The sequence below is a fragment of the Vulpes lagopus genome, chromosome 7, assembly GCF_018345385.1.
Source record: "Vulpes lagopus strain Blue_001 chromosome 7, ASM1834538v1, whole genome shotgun sequence".
Lineage (NCBI taxonomy): Eukaryota > Metazoa > Chordata > Mammalia > Carnivora > Canidae > Vulpes > Vulpes lagopus.
In genome coordinates this window covers 40348769-40370114 of record NC_054830.1, presented here as the reverse complement: position 1 = coordinate 40370114, position 21346 = coordinate 40348769, and the positions used below count along the sequence as shown (strand labels likewise).

At 38.2% G+C, this 21346-nt stretch overlaps 1 protein-coding gene across 1 annotated transcript in view; it reads left to right on the top strand.

Annotated features, from left to right (window-relative positions):
- Positions 1-21346, top strand: part of CNTN3 (contactin 3) — a 327782-nt gene that overhangs the window by 166053 nt on the left and 140383 nt on the right. The window contains exon 5 of the mRNA XM_041760551.1: positions 14136-14231. Within this exon, the coding sequence (XP_041616485.1) occupies positions 14136-14231 (96 nt within the window). The remainder of the gene's footprint in view (positions 1-14135; positions 14232-21346) is intronic.

Genomic DNA, 21346 nt, shown 5'->3' with positions numbered 1-21346 from the left:
TGTTTTCTGGTTTTTAATGTAGTGTCAAACATTCTTTGATTAAAGGTGGGATGTCAACAGCTCATTATATCATTTGTATAAATTATACCCATATGAATCTTTTGAGACTTCTAGTTGTAGATTTTTAAAAATTTGAATAACAATTTAAAAAATATTTCTGAAGCATCCTGGGTATGGAAATAGCCTAAAGATTTTTTTTTTTGTATTTTCAAGATTTTATGTTTATGTGGCCCCACCTATTCCACCTATTTTGGCATCAGTTTTAAGAAAAAGATAAATTTTCTTTATTGAATTTTCCAAAAGTCTTTAAATGTGTTTATTTATAAACATTAGCTCTGAAATATACGGATTTCATCAAATTTCTTTGGTATTTCTCTAGTAACTTAATTTCAACAACAAAATGTCTAAACTGAGCAATTAGTTTTGTTAACAAATGAAACAGAAAGAAGCAGAAGGACATAGTGGAGAATAGATACTAGGCACAGGTGTTCTGTTTGCCTTGGACAGATGAGAGTACCTTTTACACAGAGATCATGTCATATAAGTTGAAGCCACTGGTCGGGGATAGGTGGAGTATGAGGTCTTTGAAAGGCAAAAAGAAGAGATGGAGGAGGTCACAGCCCTCCACCCTAGTCTTGTTAGACAGACAGATCTAAAACACAGTTGCCGGAAGAGTTCAGAATTATCAAACCATGCTTCCTTCACATAGGATTGAACATTTTTGACTAGGCCTTGAGATATATAAATTTGATGTAAGTTGAAAGTAGGGATGGGACCCAAGTTTGAGAAGCAGAAATAGTCGAAGTGACAGACTGTGCTTGTGGGTCCCAGTACTTGAGACAGAGACACATACTTCGCATGCATATACATATATATCTGTTGAATCAATGACTGAATATTTGGATAGGGAATGTGGACTTTATCATCTGGGTAATAAGGAATGAATGTAGATTTTTGAGCAGATATTGAAAACTGAGGATGTGTTTTATGAAGAAGACTGAACTCGAAGTTGTGGATATAGGATAGATAGTTTGAAAGAGAGAGAGAGAGAGAGGAGACCACAGCTGGAAAGAAAAGCCCAAAAGCTGGCTGGACTTATTACACACATAAAGTTAAAAAGAAGTGGACCAAAATCAATGGAACTGTCTTTACCACATATGACAACACTTTTTGTCAAGGTCCATAATAGATTTGAGCCATAGCTTTTTGGAAAATGGAAAAATAATGTCTTTGTAATAGAGCTCTTTTGAAAATTAAATGAGATAAATTTCAGAAAATTTCTATCAGAGAGCCTAGCAAATCCATTCATCCATTAATTTCTTCCTACATCCATTTAGTCAGTGTTGATAAGTTGTCTTCTTACAACATTAGGAATGCTTAGATATAAAAGACAGACAAGCATACTGGAGCCATATGCTTACTATAGACAGTTGAATTTTCATCATAGCATAATCCTAGCTAAATTAAAATGGTGACAGTGAAAAACTAGAGATGGGAAGAGGGAGGAGGTAGACTTTACAGAATGATTAACATGATCAAATAGAGTGAATTAAGCAGACGTAGGAAAGAAAAGCAACAGATTGGATATGGACATCATAGAGATCAATGAGAGAAATATGGAAGTTGGAAGTGGAACTGGCTTTGTAAGGAGCATTATGAGCATTGGAAAATGAAATGTCAAATATGAGGTGGCAATTGGATATCCCAAAAATGTCTGGAAGGCAAGCAGAAAATGCCCATTTTGAATAAAATTTAAAAAAATATTTTTATTTAAATTCAACTACCCAACATATAGTACATCATTAGTTTCAGATGTAGTGTTTAGTAATTCATCAGAATTTTGATAGACACGTCACGGATATGGACATAGTAGTAGAAGCTTCAGATTTGATGAGGTTCCTGGAAAAAATGTAAAGAAATGATAGCTGTCATTTACTGAACATTTCTCAGTGAGACACTGTGTTAAGAAATTAGCATGAGTGATTTTATTTCTTCCTCACAAATATAGCAGAAATAATTGCTATCATTATCTTCAATGCACAGATGATGAAAGTGTGGATTAACAAGTGAAGTAATGTGCCCCAGGTCAAACAGAGTTTCGGAGAAGGGATTTGTACCTAGGTTCATCTAACTCCAGGAGAGAAAGACCTGAGTTCCGCCCAAGTTAAAACAGAGAAACGGTCAGGACCGAGGGTAGGGAGATGTCTTAAAAAGTCAAGTATGGGGGATCCCTGGGTGGCTCAGTGGTTTGGCGCCTGCCTTCGGCCCAGGGCGTGATTCTGGAGTCCAGGGATCGAGTCCTGGATCGAGTCCCGCATCAGGCTCCCTCCCTGCATGGAGCCTGCTTCTCCCTCTGCCCGTGTCTCTGCCTCTCTCTCTTTCTCTGTGTCTCTCATGAATAAATAAATGAAATCTTTAAGAAAAAAAGTCAGTATGAGGGTCGTTGAAAGATACATTTTGATTTTTGGGTGGGGTAATCTGTACTTGTTTGAAACTATAGAGGACAAGATGAGAGAGACTAAAGTAGGGACAGGTATAAAACCAACCACTCAGAAGGAATAGTGCAACTTTGCACTCCTCTAATGTTTTTCATTTTTCACAAGACTTTCAGATCTGTGATGCTAGAGATCGTTTTCTTAAAAAACCCTGTGAGCTTCAAAGGGCAGGTGTCCACACTTTTCAGGTGGAAAGCTAAGAGTGCAGAACAGTCACAGGACACTCATAGAGCAAAGGTGTGATTTCTGGTGTTCCTATTCCTGTGTCCTTTTCTTAAGCTACTGTGGTAGAAAGCTCGGAAATGTGCAACACAGGCACTTAGGCTTTGACTGGTGGGGAGACCATGGAGATTCCAAGAAAAATTACATGATTAAAAGACAGTTTAGGGACACCTGGGTGGCTCAGTGGTTGAGCGTCTGCCTTTGGCTCAGGTCATGATCTCCGGGTCCTGGGATTGAGCCCTGCATCAGGCTCCCGAAGAGGGAGCCTGCTTCTCCCTCTACCTATGTCTCTGCCTCACTCTCTTAAATAAAATCTTTAGGAAATAAAAAAAGACAGCTTAACTCATTTTAAACTTCTGTCAATGAACCACACAATGCCACAAAATATGCTATTGTCTACAGATATTAAAGGTGAAAATGATATTGCTCTAATCTTGATGAAGCCCCCAAAATAGGAAAACAAGATTAGCAAATACAAAAGTATGGGAAGTTCAGAGGTAGGTGGTTGGAGGTAATTTCAGGAGCTTCAAGAAAGGGTTATGTGGCTGAAGCTGATTTTGAAGGTGAATAAAAGTATGCTATCCCCATGAAGAAATGGGAACACAATTGACATGACTAGACCAGCATTTTGTGCTCAGGGAAATCTAAGCAGTTTGTTACTCTTGCAGTGTATGTGGCAGACAGTTGGGGGTGCCAAAGCAATGGGGTGATGGGAGCCAGAGAGAAGCTGAATTGTGGGATACCTGTGTGGTTTTTTTTTTAAGATTTTATTTATTTATTCATGAGAAACAGAGAGAGAGAGAGAGAGAGAGAGAGAGAGAGAGGCAGAGACACAGGCAGAGGGAGAAGCAGGCTCCATATGCAGGGAGCCCAACGTGGGACTCGATCCTGGGTCTCCAGGATCACGCCCTGGCCTGGAGGTGGCACTAACCCGCTGAGCCACCTGGGCTGCCCACCTGTGTGGTATTGTAGAATGTTTATGGACTGGCACTCACCCTTTATGCCAAAATTCCCAAATTGTATTTAAAAAAAAAACTAAACAGTTCCTGAAGATGTTAAGATTTTATTAGGTGCTTCCCTATATCCTACTTCGGCTTAGGAAATACTGAATCCTTGGGGCACCTGTGTGGCTAGGTCAATTAAGCATCTGCCTTCAGCTTAGGTCATGATCCTGGAACTCTGGGATCTGGCTCTGGGATCAAGCTCCAGGTTTAAGCCCTCCTGCTCGGTGGGGAAGTCTATTTCTCCTTCTACCCCTCCTCCTGCTTGTGCTCACTTTCTCTTCCCAAATAAATAAATAAAATCTTTAAAAAAAATACTGAATACTTAAGTATGCTTGGAAACTCACAGTACACACCTGTTTTAAAACCTCTTACAAGGCCAGGCTTAACATAAAAAACCTGTTTGCAATAGACATTTTTGGGACCCAGTGTGACATCCCCTTCACCCACCTTAATTTATTTGCAGGAGGGTAGACATGACAGTTCTGTAAGGCGTTTGTGAGCTTGTTGGAAGTTTTTGAACAATCAAGCCCTCATGGACTCCAGTACCAGCTTCTTACTGTTCTCACCCCATCCCTGCTACCTCCTGAGACCATCTTCCACACATACACACTCCATCACCTGAGGCTCTGCTTTTGCAGAAACAAAACTAAAACGCTAGTGAGCTTTGCTGAACAAGCCATAGTTTTTACATAAGGGAAAATTTTTATTTTCCTAAGACACACATGTAGAATTTTCCCATAGGGATTTCAGAGTTGATTAAATAAATGTTTTGAGAATCAGACTGATATATCAAAGAAGGTAACAAAACAAGAAGAGCCACTTTGAATTTGGGGTTCAGGATACGGAGCAGAAAAGATTGGTTATGTTTTGGATTTGCTGATACTGAAGATGATGGAGAGTAAATTGGCTATGTCTTAATTTTCAGTTGTGGGAGGTCTTGCAGAGGCTTCTGTATATGTCAGGAAAAAGGAAGAAAACTCATGGTCATCCACTGAAACACAGTTGTTTTTTTTTTTTTTTCTTTTTATAGGAGCACATGCTTTAATGAGATTTTTCAACTAATTAAAATTCTACCACTTGTAGTAGAAGCTGAATCATTGCCTGCGATTCTTCTTTATTTATAACACCTGGTACCGTGGAGATGAAGAAGAAAACCTTACCCGAACTGAGATTTTGATTTTTATTGCCCTTTTGGATGTGTTCATTGAGTTTTTTCTTAGCTTTTGTGGAGGAGTGCACAGCTTTCTTTTACTAAAAGCTATCCGATTCTTTGAAAGATAGTCTTGTCATTTACACTGTTCAGGTGATGATTGAATTTGGTAACTACAAACCACTAAGTGTTTCAATATTAAACATTAAAGACATTTAAAGCATTATACATGGAGGACTATTACATTGCCATTGCCTATATCTATGTTCCTTTGACAATTTATTTAACTATCACTACTCAGTAATATTTTGCATTTTAATTGAAAAGATAACACTTCACCCCATAACATCAAGTAGAATTGTGTTACACGGGTAGTAAAGTTCACATACAATTTTCAGTGACAATCATTTTAATAATTCCTCATGCTCTAATTGCAAATGATCACAAAGTATTTGGAGGCAGAACTCTAAATTTTTAAGCTTTCGGACCATTTAGTTAGCTGGCTAAAATTTCTGACATATTGCCACTTTTATGCTTCATTTTAACCCTCCTAGGGAGAAAATGGCTATATTTTGCAGTCTTTTATCATCTTTTTCATATTTATGGCATACCCAATTGCACATATATGTACCTAATTCAACCTATGGCCTTTGCCAGCATTTCCTATAAAATGTTCTACACAGAATTCTTTGGTCAGATATGTTTGGGATATTCTAGTATCCATCCGACATTAGTAGACCTCATCAGTGCCTGTTTTCTATTAAGGTCTCTGACATTCTGCATGAAAAAACTCATTTAATTTGGCTTAACACAGCATTTCCCAAACTGACTCGAGTGAGAATTGACAGCCATTCTTTGGGTGATTTTAAGTCATGCCCAGGTAGATGTTCACTACAGCCCTGTAGTTATACTCAGTAACATTTCACATAATTCTGCTTACTAGGTGATTACCTGGATTAATCTACATGGAGAGACCAGCACCAGGAATATGTAGCAAGTGGAATCAGATTGAAAATTGAGTGCTCAGGAATTCAGAGTCACCCCAGTCTTTTCTGTGTATGCATCATTGGTTTCTTGTGCTCTTGGCTTCCTCTCCACAGCTTGGGCAGATGAACCTAGAAGTAAAGTCCTTAGGAAGTACATGAAAAACCTGCTCAAAAAAAAAAAAAAAAAAAAAAAAAAGGAAAAAGAAAAAAGAAAAACCTGCTCAATACAGGAAATTAACGGGCATCAAGGCAGACTATTTGATACACTAGGAATGATCGATTTGAATTCTCTCAGGGAGTACAGTCTGAATAAGGAGTGTACTTCTTCCTGGCCCCATACCTTCCTTTGATGCCAGCCTTAGAGATACTGCCCCTATGATCTGGTTGGAGTTTTGGGATATTTGAGCACAGCATTCCAGACTGTGAGTGGTGTAGAGAAGAGTAAACAAAAGGAAATATGGAGACCTGGAGCTTTTCTTTGTTTTTCATTCAGATTTCCCCAATTTTACATGTATTCATATGTGTGTGTATTTAGTTCTATATAATTTTAGCCCATATGTGGTTACTGGGTCCGCCACTACTGTCAGTATCCCCACCAGTACCCTTTTTTTAAAAGATTTTATTTATTCATGAGAGACAGAGAGAGAGAGAGAGAGAGGCAGAGAGAGAAGCAGGCTCCACGCAGGGAGCCTGACGTGGGACCCGATCCCGGGACTCCAAGATCACACCCTGGGCTGAAGGCAGATACTCAACCGTGGAGTCACCCAGGCATCCCGCGGAGTCACCCAGGCATCACCCAGTACCCTTTTATAGCCACATCCATATCCCCACTCCCACCTTTTCTAAACACTGGCAACACTGACCTGTTCTCTATTTTTAATTTCTTTGAATTTAAAAAACATTATATGAAGGGACTCATACAGCGTATAACCAACCATTCAGGATTGTTTGCTGTGTTTGGTTTTTGTTGTTTTCCCCCCACCATAATTCTCTGAAGATCCATGCAAGTTGTAAGATGTATCAGTAGCTCACTGTTTTTTTATTGTTGCATGGTACCGCATGATGTGTATGCACCAGTGTTAGCTTAACTACTGACCCATTGCAGCACGTCTGGGTTATTTCCAGTTTAGGGTAATTGCAGATAAAGCTGTATGAACTTTCACGTACAGATTTTTTGTGTGAAGGTATGTTTTCATTTTCCTGGATGGATATGATATGGTCCTTGTGTGTTTAGTTTTATAAGAAACTGCCAAACTGTGTTTCCAGAAGGACTGTGTAGCATTTTCTATTCCTACCAGCAAAGTAGGAGCGATCCAGTTTCTCCACTCCTCACAGGGTCTAGTACTGTCACCATTTATTATTTTTAGCTATTCGGATATGTGTGCTGTGCTATCTCATTGGGGACTTACTTTATATTTCCCTGATGGCTAATGATGCTGAACATCTTTTCATATTCTTTTTGGCATCTGTATATCCTCTTTAGGGAAGTGTCTGTTCAGGTTGCTTGCCCATTTTCTAACTGAATAGTTTTGATTTTTATTATAGAGTTTTGAGAGGAATTACGTATTCTAGATACTATTTATTTACTAGGTAAATGACTTGCAAACACTTTTTTCCAGTCTGCAGCTGGTCTTTTCATTCTCTACTTGGGTTTTCATAAGGCAAATTTTTTAAAATTTTGATCAAGTCCAGTTCATTAGTCTTCCGTTAATAATCCAGATACTTATTGTCAAGTATTTTGTTATCAAAAGCTCTTTGCCTAGTGCTAGATCCCAAGGACGCTCTCCTTTATATTTCTCTAAAAGTCTAAAAGTTTTATACTTTTTTTACATTTAAGTTAATGATTCATTTTGAGTTAATTTTTACATATGAGTGAGATTTAGGTCTTTTTTCTTCCCCCATGGTTGTCCAGTTGCTCTGGCACCATGTACAAGAAAGGCTCCCCTTCCATTTCATTGCTTCTGACGCTCGAAAATCAGTTAAGCATGGGATGGCTGGTTAGCTCAGTTGCTTAAGTGTCTGCCTTTCACTCCAGGTACCCTGGAATCAAGCTGGAGTCGGGATCTCTGCTCAGTGGGAAATTTCCTTCTCCCTCTCCTTCTGCCCCTCCCCATCCACACCCCTGCTCTCTTACATGTACACTATCTATCTCAGGTAAATGGATAAAATCTTAAAAAAAAAAAAAAGAGCCCAGAGTTCCATAGACAAGAATGGATAAAGAAGATGTGGCCCGCGCGCGCGCACACACACACACACACACACACACACACACACTGGAATAGTACTCAGCCATAAAAATGAAATCTTAGTTGCAACAATGTGGATGGAACTGGAGGGTATTATGCTAAGCGAAATAAGTCAGTCAGAGAAAGACAGTTATATGATTACACTCACATGTGAGATTTAAGAAACAAAACAGAACCATAGGGGGAGGGAGGGGAAAAATAAGACAAAATCAGAGAGGGAGACAAACCATAAGATACTTTTTTTAAATAATAAATTTATTTTTTATTGGTGTTCAATTTGCCAACATACAGAATAACACCCAGTGCTCATCCCGTCAAGTGCCCCCCTCAGTGCCCGTCACCCAGTCACCCCCACCCCCCGCCCTCCTCCCATTTCACCACCCCTAGTTCGTTTCCCAGAGTTAGGAGTCTTTATGTTCTATCTCCCTTTCTGATATTTCCTACCCATTTCTTCTCCCTTCGCTTCTATTCCCTTTCACTATTATTTATATTCCCCAAATGAATGAGAACATACACTGTTTGTCCTTCTCCGATTGACTTACTTCACTCAGCATAATACCCTCCAGTTCCATCCACGTTGATGCAAATGGTGGGTATTTGTCGTTTCTAATTGCTGAGTAATATTCCATTGTATACATAAACCACATCTTCTTTATCCATTCATCTTTCGATGGACACCGAGGCTCCTTCCACAGTTTGGCTGTTGTGGACATTGCTGCTAGAAACATCGGGGTGCAGGTGTCCTGGTGTTTCACTGCATCTGTATCTTTCAGTAAATCCCCAACAGTGCAATTGCTGAGTCGTAGGGCAGGTCTATTTTTAACTCTTTGAGGAACCTCCACACACTTTTCCAGAGTTGCTTCACGAGTTCGTATTCCCACCAACAGTGTAAGAGGGTTCCCTTTTCTCCGCATCCTCTCCAACATTTGTGGTTTCCTGCCTTGTTAATTTTCCCCATTATCCCTGGTGTGAGGTGGTATCTCATTGTGGTTTTGATTTGTATTTTCCTGATGGCAAGTGATGCAGAGCATTTTCTCATGTGCATGTTGGCCATGTCTATGTCTTCCTCTGTGAAATTTCTCTTCATGTCTTTTGCCCATTTCATGATTGGATTGTTTGTTTCTTTGGTGTTGCATTTAATAAGTTCTTTATAGATCTTGGAAAGTAGCCCTTTATCTGATACATCATTTGCAAATATCTTCTCCCATTCTGTAGGTTGTCTTTTAGTTTTGTTGACTGTATCCTTTGCTGTGCAAAAGCTTCTTATCTTGATAAAGTCCCAATAGTTCATTTTTGCTTTTGTTCTTTTGCCTTCGTGGATGTATCTTGCAGGAAGTTCCTGTGGCCGAGTTCAAAAAGGGTGTTGCATGTGTTCTCCTCTAGGATTTTGATGGAATCTTGTCTCACATTTAGATCTTTCATCCCTTTTGAGTTTATCTTTGTGTATGGTGAAAGAGAGTGGTCTAGTTTCATTCTTCTGCATGTGGATGTCCAATTTTCCCAGCACCATTTATTGAAGAGACTGTCTTTCTTCCAGTGGATAGTCTTTCCTCCTTTATCGAATATTAGTTGACCATAAAGTTGAGGGTCCACTTCTGGGTTCTCTATTCTGTTCCATTGATCTGTGTGTCTGTTTTTGTGCCAGTACCACACTGTCTTGAGGACCACAGCTTTGTAGTACAACCTGAAATCTGGTATTGTGATGCCCCCAGCTATGGTTTTCTTTTTTAAAATTCCCCTGGCTATTCAGGGTCTTTTCTGATTCCACACAAATCTTAACTAAAGGAAACAAAATGAGGGTTATTGGACAGGAGGTGAGTGCGGGGATGAGGTAACTGGGTGACAGGCATTAAGGAGAGCACTTGATATAATGAGCATTGAATGTTATATGCAACTGATGAACCACTAAACTCTACCTCTGAAACTAATAATCTACTGTATGTTAGTTGAATTTAAATAAATTTTTAAAATAAATTTTTAAAAATTTTAAAAATCAATTGAGCATATTTATATGAGTCTATTTCTAGGCTATTTTGTTCCGTGGATCTATGTATCTATCCCTTTACCAGTACCACACTGTCTTAGTCATTGTAGCTATAAAATAAGCCTTAATATTGAGTTGAGTGATTCTTTCCTTTTTATTCTTCTTAGTGAAGATGGTCTTCAAAGGCTTATTCAAAGGCCTGTGCTTTTCCATATAATATTTGGAAAAAGCTTGCCTGTACTTTGAAAAAAATAAAAGCAGAACACATTTTTTAAATGTGCTGGAATTTTGATACTAATTGCATTAAACCTACATATCAATTTACAGAGAGTTCATGCTATGTTGAGTCTTCCAGTCCATGAACACAGTACAGCTCTCCATTTACTTACATTTGATTGTTTTCTATCAGTATCTTGTCATTCTCAGCATATGTATGCTTTGCATGCTTTATTATAGGTAAGTATTTTAATTTTTGGAATGATTGTAATCAGTTTTGTATTTTAATTTTGATTTTTGCATGTTCAGTGTGTCTAGAAATTGTATCATCTATCTTATTTAACTCAGTTATTTATACTGAGAAGTTGCTTTTTGGTTTTGTTCTGTTTTTGATAGATTGCTTCTCATTTTCTATTTAGACATGTCATCTGCAAATAGCAATAGTTTGTTTCTTCCTCTCCAAATTGTATACTTCTTATTTCTTGTTCTTTCATTATTGCCATGGTTAGAACTTTTAGTACAATATTAAGAGTGTTACCTAAGAACAGATATCCTTCTCATATTCCTGATATTAGGGAAAAAGCATTCAGCCCTACACCATTAAATATGATGTTAACTGTACTTCTTTGTAGACTTTTTTTATCATGTTGGTTTGTGTTTAAAATCCAGCTAATTAGAGGTTCCAAAATAAATTCAGAGTTTGGAAAGGAGACAAAAATAAAATTCTGAGAAGTTTTGTCTAATAAATTCTGGATTTAGTTTATATTTATTTTGACTCCTAAGGGGAGTTTTTCTAATACAGTACTTGCCAAGAATGGATTCTTTATAGCATTAACTTGAATTTGGGTTACACATGTAACCTTCGAGGAGATATTTCAGTAATCTAAAACTTTTTGGACACTTACACTACCTTTATCTCTGTAGTCTTTAGTATTCCCTCTAAAGGTAGGAAATCTTTCTCTATTTTGAAGCAGGTGTTCTTATGCATCAGTGTTTTTACTTTGTTGTTGATCTCTCTGTCTGAACAGAATTCCCCCCCACACCCCACTACTCAACACCCACACCATCCTCTATTTGACTGGCCAACTGCTGCTCTTTCAAGGCATCTCTAGGTTGAGTGTTTGTCCTCTGTGTACTTACCACTGTAAGAGCAAGGTTTTCGCTGTTGGTGTCAAGTCCATCTCTAACCAGATAGAGCTTTCCTTGAAAGAAGGTTCCAGTGATTTATATTTCAGAACATGAATGCAGTGAGCTAAAGTCTTCAGTGGATACTTGTTCAATAAGTGACTGCTTCACTTTTCATCCCTGCTGCTAAATGGATGTTTCAAAGATTCTTTATACCCCATGGGCATTTTCCTATGTTCTAAAAAGTCTAAGATATGTTTTAAAATACTTAAACTGGGTTGAACTTGATACCTCCTAGTAGGAAGCCACAAAGTTACATTTTGTGTGCACAGACTTTAGCTAGTGAGCTTGTTAAAAATGCAGATCTCATTCTAATTTACTAGTTTTAAGCGATTTCCCAGATACCTGCATTTGTAATGGGAATCCTAGGTAATAATGATGCAGGTGGTGCTAGACTACACTTGGAGTAACATGAATTAAGAATTGAAGGGATTGTGTTTTAAAGAAAATGAAAATTCACTGTAGTCACAGTGATTCACTAGCAACAAAGCCCTGGAAAACCTGTTAAAGGCAGTACTGGTATTTTTCTTTGCTTTCCCTTGTGTCTGTGCTCCACAAACTGGCCACGGGTATCCAAGAAATAATGTTCTTTGCCCATGTATAGCATTAGAGGCAGTATCAATGAAATGTCTAGAGCAATGGGCAGATCTGTTCCAGGCCCTGTTAGTGCTTTAAACAAAAGGGATTTTTACCTTTAGCAGAGAAGAGACATTATTAGTTCCCACAGAACATTTTCATCCTTTTTTTTTTTTCGCATATTTGAGCTAAAATCAGTGATGAATCATTTCCATGGTGTGAATTTATGTAACAGAATAAAACAAGAATTGAGAAAGAAGTCAGCAATGATGACACATAGTTGGTTGCCAAAAATCATCATTTGATATTATTGTTTCCATATATAGGCTACGTTCTGATATGGTGTACTCCCCCATTTAGATGCTGAGAAATATTTGGATGCTATGGTTTTGCAGTTCCAACTCAGGCATACTTCAGGAACCTTAATGTTTTGATTATGTGCATTTTAGTTACACATTTAAGATAATATAATACTGTGTTATCATATCGTTTTTGTGGGGGAACTGCCTGTTAAAACAAGTCCAGAAACACCATTTTTTCTTCTTTTATAGACATACCTAATGAGTTTTGCTGAATAGCTTTATTCCATGCTTATAACTTAGTAATTTAATACTGTTTTTTCAGTAAAATTAAAATGAAGCAAGTAGACCTTCCTATTTCCCTCTGATAAGCTGACTTAAGTGCTTAGAATACAGTTGGTAGTTGTGTATCAGTTTGAAGATAATTATTTTGCTTTTTACATTTTTCAAGGCAAAGTTGCAATTTTCCAAGTTGTGTTCTGAAGTGCACACACTGCCTCACCACATAGGCAATTTATATGAACCCTTAAAAGCTATGAAATGAGTGTATTCTTTCACAAATTGACAGTTCAATTGTTCTGATACAGAAAGTGACACCACTGAGTATATTAACTGTGGAGTTCACAAGTTTTGGGTTAAAAGAAACAGATTTTTTTCTTCCTTTTTCCCCAAAGGCTTAAGCTTTCTTCAAAATGAACCAACAGAATTTAATCCTTTCTGTAATTTATGCTGGATAATAAGAATCAGAATTTGTTGCCCTGGACTGTCACTGGAAGAGATTAAACAACTTTAAGAAATTATCACAGCTGATCAAAATCACATTTACCTTGATTGCTTTATTTTTTTTTTAAAGATTTTATTTATTTATCCATGAGAGACACAGAGACAGACCGAGATAGGTAGAGACATAGGCAGAGGGAGAAGCAGGCTCCATGCAGGGAGCCTGATGTTGGACTTGATCCCGGGTCTCCAGGATCACACCTCGGGCGGAAGGCAGGCGCTAAACTGCTGAGCCACCCAGGGATCCCTCTGGATTGCTTTATTAAAAATAAAAACTTGGGGAAAAAAAGCCTTTGGGCAATTATAAAAATGATTTGCATTTTTTTTCGCAGCTACAAATATAAAGGAATAGATGGATCTAATTTGCTGTTATTCTTTAAATTCTACCTGGATGGTAATTTTTAGTGATACATATCCTCTATGTAACCCTTCAAGATGAGACAAATAGGATTTATAACCAGAACCTGAATGTTTTCAATTCTTTTTGTGAATAACAACAATATTTATAGGTGGAATAAAATTTATTTAGGCTACTTATGATAAAATATTTTGGGAGAGAAATTCATGAATAGCTGACTTTCATTAAAAGGCAAAGCTACACGTCTTCATGATTTGATGAATCACTGTGGCAAATGTGGATATTGGTTTCTATATATTTTTGGTTCAAGATATTCCATTTCCGTCTTTGAGTCATATAGTGTGGTTATTTAATTCCAATATGCTTTGTCCTTTGGGACAGCCCAGGCCATTTTTGACACTGTTACAGCACCACAGGATTAGTGGGTATATATTTTTATTGTATTGCTGAATTTATAAGAAGGCTTAATAAATCAAAATCCTTAATTTTCCTTCTCCAAGCAAATGTTTTCCTCTTGAGATTCCTGAAAAACGTTTTTAAAGATTGTGCTGCAAAAGAATGGATTGTCTCCATGTGAAGATTTTAATTTGTGTTGTCCTTTCTGAAATTCCATTTTGTTTTGTTTTCAAATCAGATCTTGAAAATTTCAAAACCAAAATGAGAAGTACTGTGTCTGTGCGTGAAGGCCAAGGCGTCGTCCTACTCTGTGGCCCGCCGCCACACTCTGGAGGTGAGAACTTCTGTTTGTAAGTTTTTTATATTTCTTGAATAAGTATCAGTGCAAGACCAACAGCACATGTTGGTCTTGCTTCCTTAAATTACCCTAAGAAAATTGACAACCCAAGGATTGGATTCTGTCCGTTGAGTTGGGATATAAGAAACTCTATAAGAGATAGTCCATTCTGTGAAGTTTATAAACATAATTTATTACAAGTTGTCTTGTAAAGGCAGATGAGATCAAGTTTGTTTCAGTTACCTAATGGTGCTGAATCATGCTTCTTATACCATTTCATTTGTTACTTAGTTTTAGAACATGACATACACCAGAGTCTTTGTGGAATCTATGTGGTTTCCTACTCTCTCTCTCTTTTCCTCTCTCTCTCTCTCTCTCTCTAACTCTCCCCTGCCTCTTTCTCTCTCCCATCTCTGTCTCTCTCTCTCTCTCTGTCTCTCTCTCTGTCTCTCTCTCTCTCTCCTTCTTTCTCATATACACACTCAAACATGATGATTAATATATGCTATTGGATCTCTATGTATGATATACATATGAAAATGATACGTATATATATATATATACATTCACATCATTTTCATTGGGGTGTTGGAATTGCAAATTTTATGCTACATTGGTATAAATTGAAATACTGCTAAAAATTCAGAAGCTTAACAAAATAGCTACCCAAGTGAAAATGAACTTCAGCACATATGAAAATAATTTAATAAGCATTGCTCCCCAGTAGGAGCCTCGAGTCTTGGTTTGATTTTGCTCTCATGCTTACTCCTGCAAGCTTGGCCACTTGCGGGAACAAAGAGGACATTATTAATGTATAAATCACTGTTCTTGGAGAAACCAACAATTCTGTTCTGGAGAGGATACTGAGAGATAAACAGGTTAGAGAGGATCTTTCTAACCAGAGGCGAAGCTGAGAAGTCTTCCCATCATAGTGAAGTTTATTCAAATGAAAATATGATGGGCTTTATTTGTTTTGTGACATACAAACCATAGTCCTTTCCCCCCGGTGACTTGTCAGTTTTAATAACAAAACCCTCAGTCCAATAAAACAAACATATACCATCTTCAATATCTGATCACTTGAAATGTATGAGCCAGCTGGAGACTGCCAGTGTAGGGCTTGATTAGCAGACATGATTGCCAGGATGCTGAGGGATGGGTTTATATTGGGTTCCCCAGTGTACTTCAGTAGTGTATATTTTCTGGTGTCTTGAAGTTCCAAAGGAATTTTAACTTTGAAGGGAAACAGATTTTCTTGAATGCAAATAAAAGTAACTGGCTTGAAGAAAATAGGGAGTTTACTGGCTCACATCACTGGGATGATTAGTTGTGGTGTAGTTGAACTGTATGGTTGTCACAGATATGGACCACCCAGAAAGACTTGCTGCCTCGCTGTGGGTAGTGGGGTCAGTCGATAGCCTCGAGGTCTTAACTACCTCCCAGTCTCCTCAACTGTAGAGAGCCAGTTGCCCAGAGTCTCACCTTGTCTGTAGCTGCCCACATCTGGTGACTCATCAGGGCAGGAATAAAGGGTCAGACCTTTGTGCTCAACACTGAACAGTTCTGATGGGCTGTCCTTCTGGAACTTCCTTTCAGGATGTCTAGGGCTTCATTGGACCATCTCACAATTAGACTTCTTTCTCCTCCAGTCCAGCACCTGTTTCTTTCCTTTTGTAAGTTTCTACATTGATAAAAACATTTTATCCCAAACTCTGATTGCCCCCTGAGAATTCATCCCCCATTTTGTTGGAGCCACAGGTTCAAGCAGTTTCACAGTTGTATTTTCCTTATATCTCTTGGCTCTGCTTCCCTCAGTGTTGATTCCATGTGAAGTAGACGTCTTATGGTGTCATAGGTGGCCTCTGATAACTCCAAGCTTTCATGGTCCTTAATACTAGAGATCCTAATAAACCAGACAACCTGTTCAGTGGCTCTTCATTATTTTAGCTGAATCAACCTTATTTAGGAGATTATTCCTACAGCAGGGGGGCAGGGTCAGCTGTGTCTACTGACAAGCACTGGGGTGGGAAACATGTATTTTCTAAAAGCAAAGAGGGCTTAGTTATGAGGAAAAGCAGGAAGCAATGCATTAGAAAGAGTAAATGTCTAAAACTACAGGTGGTATAAAAGTATCAAAATCGTTTTGTTTTTTTAAATATAAAAATAACTGCTGGAGAATCTTGTCTGTGGTGAGTTTTGGAAATGCTGGCCTAATTTAAGAACATGACTGAGTGATCTTTAAGTCCTTTTATGATTAGATATATTTGCCAATAACAAAGGAGGGACTTTTTAGCTGACTTAAGCTATTGAATGAAACATGTCCCAAAAGAATCTTCTAATATCATGCAATTGGAGAACTTTTGGTGACTCCCCATATTCCTCTTCTCATTTTTAGAGCACATAGGTTGAGGTGATTGCAGAAGTCAAGTAGGATTATAGATGAAGAAGGCAAGAAACTTTAGCACTGAAGAAGCTAAACCATGTATGGGACTGTAAAGAATTGAACAAAAGCTTACCTTCCTCAGTGCCAGATCATGCAGGAAAATGATCAGGGCTAGGCTGTCAGACTTAGATGCTGAAAACAGAATTCTCATTGACCCAAGTCTATCTAATGCTAAGATATTCACAACTTACATCCACTGCCCTAATACATTGGCTTGTGAACTCCTTGAAGACAGAGCCCAAGTCACTGTTGGCTCTGCACCCAAATGTCCAAAGGAAATGAATTTCAGCACACATGAAATAATTTAATACACGTTTAATAAGCAGCTGGTTGATAACAAGGCTGGTTGATAACAAGGCTGGTTGATAACAAGTAGTCACTGAATATTGGTTGAACAATTGAGCACATTCATGAAAGGAATAAAGAAATCCTTTTTTAGATTTGGTCAGTTATAAAGGCTTTTTGAGAAATCACTAGAAACTTTGTTTCTAGAGGTATAAGCATCTAACAACCAATATACCCTGGGTGCCAACCAGGCAGGTGCAGGTGCAGACAGATGAGAATGAACTCCAGCCATAGCAGCTGATATCAACCCTGCTTCCTGTCTCTTATTGACTTAGGGAGTTTTAATCTAATGAAGGGTATGAGGCAGATCACTACACAGCTGAAGCTGTGATGCCAGGGTTTCTCAGTACCTGTGATCTGTGGCACTCATGGCCCACCCTGTGACCCTGTGAGATGTGTACTTGCTTCTCTCTGTCTTCACCATTCTGCATTACCTTCATTCACTTCTTCCCCTTTCTTCACTTCTTCTTGGTCCCTTCTCACTGGCTGGAAGTGTTTAATTATGTTGATATTTTCTGATTACTGAATACACCACCCTATTTTATTCATCCACCATATTTTTTACCAGAATAATATCCTAACAGAGTAGGCACAGAATGGCAAAATCTTAATAGTAAAAATCATTATCACAGTCCTAGTCTCCTTTATTTATGGAGTCCTACTTAGGTGCTAAACAGTGTGCTGGCTTCTCATGGAAATCCTTTGTTAGGAAATTGTTTTGATTGAAAACATGGAGAGGAACTGTTTGAGGGACGGTCAAAGAGTAGGGGATGCTTCAGTTCTGGAGATGCCAAGAGGCTCAGCTCTTACCTAACCAAAACCTAAATGCCTTGAGCCCAAAGTTCTTGCTGAGAAATGACAGATGAGGCAGAAGGCTGGAAAGTAAACATCAGCACTGAGCCTCCTAGCAGTTTTTTAGTGCTACAGTTTGGAAATTCACAAAATGTGGCTCAGAGGGGAAACAGTATTCCTAAAATCTTAGAACTCTGAAGAAGTAGAATTAGACCCTCAGTGCCTGACTCTTGGCCAGGGCTCTTTCTGTTATGGCAAATCCTAAGCAGACCCCAGGTGGCATTCTCTAAGTAATCATGGTACAAAGGCACAGAGTCCTTAATGAAAGTGTCATGGTCCTAAGCCAAGGGCTTCTGACATTTCAAATTTAGATGCAGCAGAGTTAGTGGTTTTGTTGTAGTGTTCAAGGCCATTGTTTATGGAAACACAACAGATCAACAATGCCCAAAGTCCCCTTGAGCAGAAATCTCCCTGGAGTTCAACCAAATACCCAACTCAGGTATATGCTAGTCCAGTGCTTCTGAGAGTTTGATGGCAAATGAATCAACTGGGGACCTGCTAAAATGCAGATTCTGAATCAGTGGGTCTGGGTTGGGGCCTGAGATGCTGTATTTTCAATAAGCTCTCTCCTGAAGCTGCTGCTGCAGGCCCATGGGCCACACTCTGAATAGCAATACCCTAGCCATTAGATGGAGTCCCTAATGGCTTCCCGGTACCTACTTCTCATCTCACTCCTTCGTTTTTCCCTACCCAGTTTCTTGGCCTAGACACTGGAATATATTTGTAACTTCAGAACAAAATATTACCTCCCCACTGAGGACGTCACTTTTTTTTTTCTTCCATTCCTCCTAACTAGCCTTTCTCAATATGCTCTTCACTCAGATTTATTCCCATCTTTGATGGCCTTCCCAGTCTCCAACAGATTTATATATATTTAATGTCTACTAAAACTCTTGTCTTTCTTTTTTTTTCTAAGTCCTAGGGGAAAGAGAACTGCCCATTTAATGTTGCCCTTGAAATGAAGGTGCCAGAGTCCCAAGCATAGAAAGAATCGTGGTTTCATCTCATGACTTTTAACCTCCCAGGTGTTATGTGAGAGGCAACATAACCTTGAATTTGACATTAGTTTCAATCTAAGAATTCATAGAGAACCCCACCAGAAATAGACTCTTCAGATTTTGGAATTATATGACCTGAAGTACCTTAACTGTTGATGGGAACTCTCAGTTGGGTGGATGTTTCTGTAAAACCCCTCTGAGAATGCATGTCTCAAATACTGCATGAGATAATGCTTTTACTCTTTTAATCACAATAAGATGAAACATCAAGGCACAAAGACACATCAGTTACAGTATGCCATGCATTTTTTAATCATCCATTGGTGCAGTGTGCCCCCAAACAGCTTTATCTTTCTCACACTGTTTTTCTACCTTCTTGGAAGGAGGACACTTCCTCCTGTACTAGAGTGTCCTGTACTAGAACGACATCCCTCATTTGATGATTTGGAGGGTATGGAGTTGGGACTCATACCAAAGGTGTTCTCTTTGGGTTTTGGTTGTGTTTTTCCTGGAGCCAGCACTGTGATCTATAAGAACCACTTCACAGCTATTTATTGAAGATTGCAATAGCCTTTTTTACCCTTTTTTTCTTAATTTTTGGCTTTTATTTCTTCTACTATAGGCCCATAGTAAAATTGTGTTAAAATCTCTTCTCTTGTAAATAAAGTGTTTACTTTCCTTTGTTCATTTGGGATAGAAATCAGAAATATTCTCCTAAAATAGATTAGGGAATTATACATATTAAGAGCCAAAATAAAGGTACTGAAGTATGGAAACTGCATTTATTATTTATACTCCCTTAATTCACTTATGTAGATAATGTATAAGAAAGTGGCAGCAACCCGGGGCTGCTTTGCTTAAGAGCAGCCACCATTTATTTGATGCCAATAAGAAGGAAAAAATTGTCTCATGGTAGGCGACAATTAGGAATTTCTCTTAGGAATCCCTACAACTCCTAAGCAAGACAGGTCACTGACGTTTGAGAAGGGTCTTATCTTCCACTCATTCTGTGACTTTTTTTTTTGCCACTTCTGTCTGTTGGCTTCTCTGTAGAACAATCTGAAGCAAGAGGAATTAGCATCCTCTTAGAAATAGTAGGAAAACTAGGAATTGACAAGTCAGAAATAGGAGCCTGGACATGGATTATCAATAGCTTAATTATTAATCTAGTTACCAACAGTGTGAAAAGCTGGGAATTAGTGTAATTACTGTGCAGTTGTTGGCATCACTATAAAATCAATAGAAATTCAAATGCAACAGAAAAATTACCCTATTATAAATAAGGTTACAAGACTAGTTCATGGGTACTTCATGATAAATATTAGACAGGAATTCATAGGCTGGTCAGGTTATTGCATACACACATGTTAATAAAGAGTTGGTTTTTGTCCAAAGATGGCTGATGAAATTGATTCTGAGTAAAGAATAGGTTGTAGGCTTTTGCCATGTTTGTTCTCTGATCCAGATTCCTGTGTCTGAGCAGTGTGCATGCTCTTCTTGAAATGACAGCCCTGGACACTCCCATCCACTTATAAAAACATAGCCTTTGGGATGTTCAGAGGACAATGTGAGATGCCAAACAGCAGGTAGTGAAGGCTGAAGTAGCTTTATGCTAAAAATTGCTTTGTAAATCCTGGTGTGACAGAGGTGAGAACTGTTAGCAACATAACCAGATGGCATGGGATTTACACCCTCTGTATCAACATCTTTGGTTGTTGAGTCTTTTTTATTCTTTCTTCAAGACTAAAAAATAAAAGTCATCTCAGGTAGCTTAGATGGGACAAGCCTGAAGAAAAGGTACCAAGAGGAATTTTCTGGAAAGATGTGTCCAATTGCTAGACCTTCATTAAGGTGTCAATACACTGTGAAGTACTTTTTGATGGGATTAACTCAAAACAATAATTTCCACAAATAATCTGTGAATTTAACACTATTTTGTCTTAAACACTCGTTTTCCTTGAACAACACTTTCCTACTGTCTATGCTTATAATTTCATCAAACTTAAAACAAGTGTCTTACAAAACTTTAAGGTAAAGAATACATAATACGTTGATGGACTTTTTGGCTTCCATCACATTTGCAATCATTGATCACTGTGTGAAATGTTTCTCTGAGAACCCAATGGTATCCCCTTCCCTAAGCTGAAAAAGTTGCATCTTAGTAGGCATTAATGCCATCACGACTTGTGCAATCAAGATAAAGCAGATGACTGATGAGTTGCTGAGGAATAAGCATCTATCACCCTGATTTTATTGCTTCTAACTGGGGAGAAGGAAGTGGACAAGATTAGGTTAATATGTCATGGCAAGAAGTTAGAGAATCCGTTGGTAGACTAAATGAATAATATATCACAATTGCAAAACTTTTTTTTTAATCTACTTCCATTCTGATGTGACTATTGACATTTACAGGAGTCCAAAATATTAACAAATCATAGTAGCATTCAGACAAGTATGTTCTAAGTCAATTGACA